The sequence below is a fragment of the Monodelphis domestica genome, chromosome 6 (genome assembly GCF_027887165.1).
Source record: "Monodelphis domestica isolate mMonDom1 chromosome 6, mMonDom1.pri, whole genome shotgun sequence".
Taxonomy (NCBI): domain Eukaryota; kingdom Metazoa; phylum Chordata; class Mammalia; order Didelphimorphia; family Didelphidae; genus Monodelphis; species Monodelphis domestica.
Genome location: NC_077232.1, coordinates 18,112,410 through 18,124,315, shown reverse-complemented (window position 1 = coordinate 18,124,315; position 11,906 = coordinate 18,112,410). Strand labels below are relative to the sequence as shown.

The 11,906-nt window shown below is 37.6% G+C and overlaps 1 protein-coding gene across 1 annotated transcript; it reads right to left on the bottom strand.

Moving 5' to 3' along the window:
- Window positions 1-712: 712 nt before the first annotated feature.
- On the bottom strand, window positions 713-1,657 carry LOC100618898 (olfactory receptor 5B12-like). Its single transcript, XM_007497689.2, has one exon. It carries the CDS (start codon window positions 1,655-1,657, stop codon window positions 713-715), a length of 945 nt encoding a protein of 314 aa, XP_007497751.2.
- Window positions 1,658-11,906: the final 10,249 nt, after the last annotated feature.

The window sequence follows — 11,906 nt, the reverse complement described above, 5'->3', positions numbered from 1 at the left end:
TTATTTCAACTGTTTAAAATAAAACATGTTGATAACAGCATGGAACAATGCAGAACAGTGATCTTGGAATGAGGAAATTTTAAGATAATTCTTGCTTCTGACTGGTTGTATGATCATGAAATATTCACTTAACCTGTCAGTGCCCTAGACAACCCTCTATATCAGTGAAGATTATAAATGAGTGATAGATTTGTCTAGGTAAAAGAAAATGTCACACTGGAAGCACAACATGCCAAAGAAATGGTATTATATACAAAAATTCACACTGAGGATAATAGTAACTAACTTTTCTGTAGCATTTTTCTCATAACTACAAAAGATCATTCTGGGTGGAAATCCTCAACACACTTAATAATTTGGGCTAAGGAACACACTGAGCAAATGAAGTATTCACGGGGACAATTTTCAATACTTGGCATCACATCCTGCTCAACAGCAAGAGTTTTGCTATAGTTCTATACAAATTTAATGGGAACTTTTCTGAATTTCAGAAATTGTCTTGGAGTGACAATTAGAATTGAGATAAATGATGCCAAATCTCCTAAATTCTATAAACAGAAGAATAAACATTTGGTAATTAGAAACCTTCCAAGAAGGTAGTTCCCAGGTTCAGGAAGAAATAGGAATTCAGTCTGTCTATGCCATTGATGATGAAGAGAGTGTGGGTAAAATGAAGGTGTGAATAGAAAAGATGCATTAGGTTATGCCCTAATTAAAAGGATAAGCCTAAAGAAGACTTTGCACCCTGAGAAAGTTTAGAAAAAGCACTCTTGACATCTTTATTCCTCAGGCTATAGACCAGAGGGTTCAACATGGGGATGACCATGGTGTAGAATACTGAGGCCATTTTGTCTGTGTCCATGGAATGACTAGAACTGGGTTGTAAGTACATGAAGATGATGGTCCCATAGAATATAGACACTGCTGTGAGGTGGGAAGCACAGGTAGAGAAGGCTTTCTGGCGACCCTCAGCTGAGTGCATTCTCAGGATAGCTACAAAGATGAATAAATAGGATACCAATATGGTGAAAATGGCAAAAAAGACATTGAATGCTACAACAAAGAAAATAACTAATTCAGTAATGTGTGTGTCAGAACAAGAAAGAGCTAAAAGGGGTGGGAAATCACAGAAAAAGTGAGGAATGACATTGGAATTGCAAAAGTGGAGGCTGAATGTGTCTCCTGTGTGAATGGAGGAATTCAGAAAACCACAGACATAGGAGCCAATGACCAGACTGGCACACACACTGGATGTCATGGTGGTGGTGTAATGGAGGGGCTTACACACAGCTACATGGCGATCATAGGCCATAGCAGCCAAGAGATAACTTTCAACAGTGGCAAATGCCGCAAAGAAGAATATTTGTGCAGCACATCCATTGTAGGAGATGATTTTGTTGCCTGTGAGGAAACCAGCCATCACTTTAGGAGTAATAGCTGTAGAATAGCCAAAATCCACCAAAGAGAGGTTACTGAGGAAAAAGTACATGGGGGTGTGGAGACGAGAGTCCCAAAAGATAATCACCACCATTCCCAGGTTCCCCACCACAGTGATGACATAGATGACCATGAACATTATGAAGAGGGGCACTTGGAGCTCTGGGGCATCTGTTAATCCCACAAGGATGAACTCTTTCACCTCTGAGCTATTCTCCATAGATATGTATCTTAAGGGACTTTGTAAACATCACCTGTGTCAAGAGAAAAACAGAGAGCAAAATACATTATAGTGTGACAAGGAAATCACTTTAAAAGACAGATATATATTAATTTAAGGTCACCAAGGAATTCAGCTATGTAATTCCTAAATGAAAACTCAAGTCAGCAGTCAACCTTTTATGGAATTTAATTACAAACAGGAGGAAGAAAGGTATGAGAGAGAGAGAGAGAGAGAGAGAGAGAGAGAGTAAGAGAGAGAGAGAGAGAGAGAGAGAGAGAGAGAAAGGGGAGAGAAGGGAATAGGGCTTAAATGCCCCCTCCGTTTAGGCTGGGCCAAAAGGCCCAAGCCCTTAGATAGCTGAGGCAAAGAAAGGAGATCAGTCCCTATCACTCACGTGACCAAAATGGAGAAACAGTCTCAGGGGCCTCCACCTCCAGCTTCCTTCAGAGCAACCTTCTCAGAGCACTACCTCTCAGAGCAAAACCTCTCCAACCAACCCCCCTAGTCCTTAGACCCCGCTATCTTTAAGGAAACCATCCAAGTTCCCTCCCCTCAGTTCTTACATCTACCAATCACTGTCCATGTCTTCCCTGTGCCAATAGTGGCTCTAGCTTAACCCAGGACCGCCCAGAGGTCTGTGGCTTTGCACATGTCTGTTGAAGGTCATATTCTCAAATAATTAAATCTTGATCCTTTCCTGCAGCCCTTCCTAAATCCTGTTACCCTGAGTAGGGTGGAGATTGGAATAATTAAATTTTGATCTATGCTGCAGCCCTTCCTAAATCCTGTTAGGACTGAGTAGGGTGGAGATTGGAATTTCCAAGACCTGGTTCTGTCATTCCAAGTATCTCTATTGTATCAATTCTAAAATCAATCATGACTCAAAGAACTTCCTCTTCTATGCTTAAGCATAGGTCAAAGCCCTTTCCATTGTTCAGCAAAAGGTTTCTGTCCTAAAGTAATCTTAAGTAGGGAGGAGAAGGAACCTCTCATGCCAATGGGGTTCACATTTTTCCAAGTATGAAATTTCCCAATGGTGATATTTCCAACATTTATAAGTCTAAGAAATTTTAAGGTTTACAATAGTTGATGGTAATATTTTGTGAAATGTATAGAAGAAGCCTTTTGAATTAGGTAATGGAAAACACATATACTAAGATACAAAATATCATTATACATTATTAAACTCATTAATGAACGCACATTTCTGAATGATTCGTCAACATTCTTCCACCTCAGGGAACTTCATCTTTCTTCCTCCTCAGCCATATGTGGCAAAGATCAAAGACTATCCCTGCTCGATGGGTTTTTCTGGCACTACTCTCTCCTAGTTATTCTACCTATGTTATATTCTCACTTCGCATTCTCTTGAGCTGGATAATTTTACGTGGCCCTATGCCTGGGTTCTCTTTTTGAGTGATATGAGTTCACTTTTGGTAGTCATCAATTTCTAGCAGTTCAATTATCATTAATAAGTCTATATACACAGCCTCAGAAAAGAGAGCAGTGGAGAAAATAGTGAGAATTTGAGTGAAATATGGGAGAATTCGATGTGATTTACTTTTTAGAATTGAAAAATGGATCACAAGCCTGGCAGAACATGTAAAAACATGTAAAGTTATATAAGGGGTTTCAGTTATCCAGAAACTTGTTAGACCCCTCTTCCAAAGGCAAATCCCCTCTGATATTTTAATTTACCTTAAGGATCTTTCATCCTTCAAAATATATAGTAACCAACAAGAAGAAGTTTTATTCTGGATCTGATTCTCACTCACTAAGAGAGATGAATTTCTTTCTGGGAAGGAATAATGGAAACCTGTGAATAACTCCATTCTAGAATGTATAATTAAGGAGAGAGAAAACATAGCATAGTTGACATATACTCTAGGGTTTTTTTGGAAAGCTAGTGTCCGTGGGTTCAAAGAAAAGAAAAGTGGTATGCTATAGATTAAAATACTTTAGAAGAAATCATCCCTGAGAACATTGTACACAGAGACTGATACTCTGTGTACAATCGAATGTAATGGACTTCCCCATTAGTGGAAATACAGTGATCCTGAACAACTCAGAGGGACCTTTGAGAAAGAACACTATCCACATTGAAAGGAGTAGAAACAATGAAGAAAAACAACTTCTTGAACACATGGGTCAATGAGGATATGATTGGGGATGTAGATTCTAAATGATCATTTTAGTGCAAACATCAACATCATGGAAATAGTTTCAGATTAAGGACACATGTAAAACCCAGTAGAATTGCACCGTGGCTGAGGGAAGTAGTGGGGGAGGTGAGGGAAAGAATATGATTCTTGTAAATAAGGAATAATGTTATAAATTGATGGACTAAATAAAATTTTCCAAAAAAATTAAATAAAAATGAAGAAATCATCCCTGGAGGGATAAGACCTATCAGAAGAAACAAAAGGAAATAATTAAATAAAGAAGGAAAGATGTGATTACATGAAAAGACCAATATTTATATGCAGGACACTCACTACCTTAGATTTTTAAGCAGAAATGTGTGGAATATGGGAACAAGGGCATATAGCACAACAGAAGGTGTGGTTCTTTAAGAATCAAGAATCCTCATCGCCGATCTTTGTGGTAGCAAAGAATTGGGCATTGAAGGGATCTCCATCAGTTGGGGAACCATTGGACAAGCTGTGCTATATAATCATGACAGAACACTAATATTCTATAAGAAATGACAAGCAGGAGGAGTTCAGGCAAAGCTGCTCAATTTCTAGGATTTTTCTGTTTTCTCAGCAAAAGAGAATTTACAGTGGAAATGATGAAACAAATATGACAATGGAAAGGCTTGAGACCTAAGATAAGAAAACAAACATTAAGGGAACATTTGGCTGACCTCAATAAATCCAAGTCAGCTGGCCCCACTGATCTACATCCTTGGCTTCTGAAAGAACTGGCAAATGTCATGTCTGAGTCACTGCCAGTGATGTCTGAAACATCATGGAAACTGGGAGACGTACCACAAGACTGGAAAAGAGCAATTTTTTTATTTTCAAAAAACAGAAGAGATCAAAGTGTAAAAACTACAAGCCAGTAAACATGATACCTTCTAGGGATATTCTTGAAAAGATCACTTGAAAGATTGGTAGCAAATATAGGGAAAAGAATGCAATATGTAAAAAAATATATCAAGAAGTTATTCTGAATTCAGATAACTTTCTCTTTTTGCCAGGAATACAAAAATAAGAGAGGAGAAAGCCAACCAGGTGGATCAGAGGAGAAAGAGCCAAGGCTGGAGATGGGAGGTCTTGAGTTCAAATTTGGCTTCAGACACTTCCCGAGTGACCCTGAGAGAATTACTTAACCTACCTTTGTCTGGCCTTTATGATTCTTCTGCCTTTGAACTAATACTTAGTATCAATTCTAGGATAGAATGTAAAGGGGGTTTTATTTTGTTTTGTTTTTAATAAGAGGAAAATGCTTTGAATGTAGCTCATATGGAATTTAGCCAATTTGTTGGAGTATCTCATAGGCTCTTTTGAAGTAGGGTCCTACTACTGAATTACTATTTTTCCCTCTTGTGATAAATTACTCTGGGACATCAGCCAAGTCACCCCAGAGCCTCTGTTAGAGCAGCTGTAAAATGAGGGAGCAGAAATAGTCTTCACCATGTGAAAAACTGTATACATGGAGCCATATAGTTACAAGTATTTAATCATGGAGTTACCGGTCAGGAGGATTCCTAACAATAAAACTGAAAACATCTCAGGCAAAAGTTAGAGAAGTCTGTAGAACATTTTGAAAATCCATCGAGAACAACCCTCAATCTGGTGTTTAGAAATACATGAAGAACCAAGTGCATTAACAAATGTCTGTTGGTGGAGTAATGATATAATTCAAATTATGGGGAGAAGATCTGGGTTCAAATTCTATTTTTCCAATTTACTAAATGTAACAATATGCTAAAATACTTACTCACTCAAGCCCTCCATTCCACATCTCTAAAACTGCCTATTCTCCAAATATATTTTTCTCCTAATTCAATGTACTGAAATCCTGGCATTAAGGGAGAAAGAGAAAAGGATATGGAGGTAGGAAGACTTGGGTTTGAAGTCTACTCCAGGTATTACTTAACCTCTCACATTTTTAGTTTTCTGATCTGTAAAATGGGGACAATAGTCACCCTGTCTCACGTGGTTACAGTGAGTGTAAAATGAGAGAAAAATAATGAAAAGAGGGCAGCTGTGTGGCTCGGTGGATTGAGAGCCAGACCCAGAGATGGGAAGGTTTGAGTTCAAATCTGGCCTCAGATACTTCCCACCTGTGTGACCCTGGGCAAGTCACTTAACCCCCATTGTCTGGCCCTTACCACTCTTCTGCCTTGGAACCCATATGCAGAATTGATTCGAAGATGGAAGGTGAGGACGTAAAAAAAATAATAATGTAAAATGCTTAGTAAACTTTAAATTGCCAGATAAATATTAATTGTTAATATCATTGTTTTTACAATAAACACATTTCACATTATGAAAACGGCAGTTGCAGATAATTCTTTCAGAACCCTGTATCTCCCCTTTCCTTGAAGAGATAGATTCTTTTGCTTTTTCCCATTACACTCATATTGTATATCTAACTAGGACTTGTCATAAGTGTTCTAAAATAGGAGACTTTGCTATTGTTCTTCAGTCATTTCAGTCATGTCCATCTCTTCATAACCCCTGGTGGGTTTTCCTGGCAAAGCTACTAGAGTGGTTTCCCATTTCATGCTTCAACAATTATACAGTTGAGGAATCTGAGGCAAACAGGGTTAAGTGACTTGCCCAGGGTCACACACCTTTTAAGTGTCTGAGAACAGATTTGAACTCAAGAAGACAAGTCAAGCCCAGCCCTCTGTCCACACACCACTGAGATACCAGACATGACACCTACCTGAATCCTTTAGTCCTGTCACAAGACTCAGAGGACGAAGATTGACCAAGAATCTTCCCTTAGAGGTCTTCAATTATAAGCCAAAGCCAGAGACGTGGGAAGAGCATTTTTAGAGAAAAATTTTCCCATGTTTGACACCAAATTCAGAGAGCTCTTCAGGACATGGATGGTTCTCTTAAGGCTCTATTGTTACCTACATCTCAGTAACTAGATGAACTAAAGCCCAAGAGAACTATTAATGAGCAAATCAAAAAGTGACTGATGGCCCTTGATTTCAAGCTTGTCTCAAGTACAGTAGGACCAAGGAGGTCCAAAAGGCTTTCTGTGGCTTGTGGCCAAGACCTGGAGGGGAGGCTTATAACCACTGGAGCATCAGTGGCATTAAGGGATCCAGAGTCCTCTGAGGACTGCCAGAGCTCTTCTCTGTAAAACATGTAAACACTCCAGGGTCGGTGGGGACACATGACACCTCACTAAGGGAAGTCACAAGGATTCTCAGCTGTTGTCAGGAATTCTCCCTGTACTCTGAAGACCTGATGGCTCTCAGAAATCAAGAGAGTCAAGGCCTTGAGCTCAGAGGCAGAGACTGGTTGGAAGAACCAGACAGAAACAGGACAATAGATAGCAGATGAGCCAAATCCTAAGCCTCAGGCACAGTGGCTTCCAATAATGCATCTTGAATTCATCTGCCATTTTGAAAAGTAGCATCTGATTTCAAGAGGTGAACTGATGATGAAGGGAGTTTGGTGAATTCTAAAACAATAAAATCTTTGAAATAAAAAAAATGAAATAGAACTAATGAACCATTTAAAAAGAACATTTTTAAATCTTCTAAAATCTTCTAAATCTTCTAAAAAGAAATTTTTTAAAGAGACACAGATAAGCGGAGCAATTTTATTATTGGTTAAAAGCAATAAACATTTAAAAGCTATAGATAATATTAATTAAGAGCTTCCTTATCAATCTTTTACTTCCTTCTTTGTATTTTAAAATATTCATAATATTAATACTTGTTGAATTCATCATATTAAATAAAATTTTAAATAATAGAATGAATAAATGTTTTCTCACAAGAATTCGTATAGGGGAGAAAGAGAAAAAATATTTATTATTAAGTGCCTACTACGTGCCAGACAGTCTCCTAAATGCTTTGCAAATATTATATCATTTCGTATCCAAGATGAAAATGGAGACCTCACCTCTAATGAAGAGGAAATTGGGGCAATCATTAAAAACTATTATGCCCAAATACATGGCAACAATTATGGCAATCTAGGGGATATGGATGAATATTTACAAAAATACAAATTGCCTAGACTAACAGAGGAAGAAATAGATTACATAAACAACCCCATATCAGAAAAAGAAATTGAACAAGCCATCAAAGAACTCCCTAAGAAAAAATCCCCAGGTCCAGAAGGATTCACAAATGAATTCTGTCAAACATTCAAAGAACAACTAATACTAATATTATACAAACTATTTGGCAGAATAATGAAAAAAGGAGTTCTACCAAATTCATTTTATGACACAAACATGGTACTGATTCCAAAGCCAGGCAGGTCAAAAACAGAGAAAGAAAACTATAGACCAATCTCCTTAATGAATATAGATGCAAAAATATTAAATAGGATACTATATAAAAGACTCCAGCAAGTCATCACAAGGGTTATTCACTATGACCAGGTAGGATTCATACCAGGAATGCAAGGATGGTTCAATATCAGGAAAACCATCCACATAATTGACCATATTAACAAGAAAAGAGACAAAAATCACATGATTATCTCAATAGATGCAGAAAAAACTTTGACAAAATGCAATACACATTCCTATTAAAGACATTAGAAAGCATAGCAATAGAAGGACCTTTCCTAAAAATAATAAACAGTATATATCTAAAACCATCAGCCAACATCATCTGCAATGTGGATAAACTAGAAGCCTTCCCAAGAAGATCAGGAGTGAAATAAGGATGCCCATTATCACCTCTATTATTTGGCATTGTACTAGAAACACTAGCTTTAGCTATTAGAGAAGAAAAAGAAATTGAAGGTATTAAAATTGGCAATGAGGAGACGAAGCTGTCACTCTTTCTGGATGACATGATGGTCTACTTAAAGAATCCAAGAGAATCAACCAAAAAGCTAATCGAAATAATCAACAACTTTAGCAAAGTTGCAGGATACAAAATAAACCCACTTAAGTCATCAGCATTTCTATATATCTTCAACACATCTCAGCAGCAAGAATTAGCAAGAGAAATTCCATTTAAAATCACCCTAGACAATATAAAATACTTAGGAATCTCTCTGCCAAGACAAACACAGGAACTATACGAACACAACTACAAAACACTTTTCACACAATTAAAACTAGATCTAAAAAATTGGAAAAACATTGATTGCTCATGGATAGGACAAGCTAACATAATAAAAATGACAATCCTATGCCATGGTCAGTGTCCAGCCCCACTCATGACTCCAGGGTTCCCAACAGGTGATGAACAATCATTCAAAATAAATAAAATAAAGTAAATAACAAACGGAAGACAGCTTAATCATAATGGCCATGGGATTGCTTTGCATCTCAGAAGCTCTGATGCTCTGACATTCTCAGGGCTGGGATTTATTTTTATATCCATATTCTTGGCATGCAGATATACAAGATCAAAGAAAGATAATTGGAAAAGTGATACATTAACTTTTAACAAATCACATGATTAACATTCTATATTTTTGTATTGTGATTATAGACAGAATAAAGGTTGCCCACAAGATAAATGATTTCGTCACAGGTGGCTTAATTTTCTCATTACCCTGTGAGAAGTTTTGAGCTTACAAACAATCAAGGAAAATTATGTATTGCTTTTAATAAAAAGGAATAATTAAATAGCAGCTCTTAGAAGACAATTCAACAATCATATCATTGAGGCTGAGGGGTCTGGGGACACAATTCAAATTAAGACTGGTGGCTTCTAGGGAGTTCCTTTGTCACTGAAGCATACTGAAGCTTGGTGTACTCGTACTTATCACTTGGGCCTCTATGATTGATTTGTGTGCTGACTTCATGAGAATAGGCTTCTGTATGTGGAGAAATTTTTGGCTTGGCCTGTAGCTGCGGTTTTGCTGTGTACCTAAATAAAAGTTAACCTATGGTAGTCTTTATGGAATTGGGCTTAAGGGTCTGATCTTTTGGTGATGTTTTGGAGAATAAGGGTACAGGTGTTTTGCTCTTCCATTATTTCTTTTGAGACTAGGGGGAATAATATTCATGTCAATTCATAAGTAAGGGGCATTGATGAAAGAAGTCATGCAAGGGGGATAGAGTGGGCAGTCACATCTCACCAAGAACAACTCTGTGGTCTCCCCAGCTACCACAGGTGACTCTATCAAGGCATCGTGGACTGATGGCCCCCAGCAATCCTACCCAAATTAATTTATTTATTTAGTGCCATACCCATTGAACTACCAAAAAACTTTTTTATTGAATTACAAAAAAAAAACATAAAAAAGTTCCTATGGAAGAAAAAAAGATCAAGGATATCCAAGTAAATCATGAAAAAAATGTGATGGAAGGGGGCCTTGCACTCCCAGATCTCAAACTATACTATAAAACAGTGGTCATCAAAACAATTTGGTACTGGCTAAGAGACAGAAAGGAGGATCAGTAGAATAGACTAGGGGCAAATGACCTCAGGAAGACGGTCTATGATATGCCCAAAGATCCCAACTTTTGGGACCAAAATACACTGTTTGATAAAAACAGCTGGGAAAATTGTAAGACAGAATAGGAGAGATTAGGTTTGGATCAACATCTCACACCCTACACCAAGATAAACTCAGAATGGGTGAATGACCTGAATATAATGAAGGAAACTATAAGCAAATTAGGTGAATACAGAATAGTATACATGTCAGATCTTTGGGCAAGTAAAGACATTCAAAACCAAGCAAGAGCTAGAAAAAATCACAAAATTTAAAATCAAAATTTTGATTACATCAAATTAAAAAGGTTTTGTACAAACAAAACTAATGCATCCAAATTTAGAAGGGAAGCAACAAATTGGGAAACAGTTTTCATAAAAATAACCTCTGACAAAGGTCTAATTATTCAGATTTACAAAGAGCTAAATCAATTGTACAAAAAAATCAAGCCATTCTCCAATTGATAAATGGGCAAAGGACTTGAAAAGGCAATTTTCAGTTAAAGAAATCAAAACTATTGATAAGCACATGAAAAAGTGTTCTAAATCTCTTATAATCAGAGAGATGCAAATCAAAACAACTCTGAGGTATCACCTCACACCTAGCAGATTGGCCAACATGACAGCAAAGGAAAGTAATGAATGCTGGAGGGGATGTGGCAAAGTTGGGACATTACTGCATTGCTGGTGGAGTTGTGAACTGATCCAACCATTCTGGAGGGCAATTTGGAACTATGCCCAAAGGGCGATGAAAGACTGTCTGTCCTTTGATCCAGCCATAGCATTGATGGGTTTGTACCCCAAAGAGATAATAAGGAAAAAGACATGGCAAAAAATTGGAAAATGGGGGAATAACCTTTAATTGTGGAATGGCTGAACAAATTGTGGTATCTGTTGGTGATGGAATACTATTGTGCTCAAAGGAATAATAAAGTGGAGGAATTCATGGGGACTGGACAACCTCCAGGAATTGATGTAGAGTGAGAGAAGCAGAACCAGGAGAACACTGTACACAGAGACTGATACACTATGGTACAATCGAAGGTAATGGACTTCTCTGTTAGTGGCAAAGCAGTGATCCTGAACAACTTGGGGGAACCTATGAGAAAAACCACTACCCACATCCAGAGGAAAAACTGTGGGAGTAAAACCACCGAAGAAAAACAATTGTTTGGTGACATGGGTCGAAGGGGAAATGAAGGAGAATGTAGACTCTAAATGAACATCCTAGTACAAATACCATCAATATGGAAACAGGTTCTGATCACGGACACAAGTAACACCCAATGAAATTGAGCGTCAGCTGCCAGAAGAGTGGGTGGAGGGGAGGGAGGGAAATAATGTGATTCTTGTAACCAAGGAATAATGTTCTAAATTGACTAAATAAATTAATGCAAACAAAGAAAAAATAATAAAAGAAACAAAGAACAAATATTATATCATATGATCCTCACAATAACCCTGGGAGATAGGAACTATTATTTTCCTCATTTTAAAAACTTAGGAGTTAAGGGATGTGCCGGGTCCTATAACTAGTATCTGAGGCCAGATTTTAATTCAGTCATTCTTGGGAATCCAAGTCTAGTCCTCTATTCACCACACTCCCTAGAAGCCATCTAACCATGCTCCAAATAAGCTACT

What these genes read in the sequence shown, in the direction of transcription:
- LOC100618898 (XM_007497689.2), bottom strand. Translation starts at nt 1,657, where the DNA reads ATGGAGAATAGCTCAGAGGTGAAAGAGTTCATCCTTGTGGGATTAACA.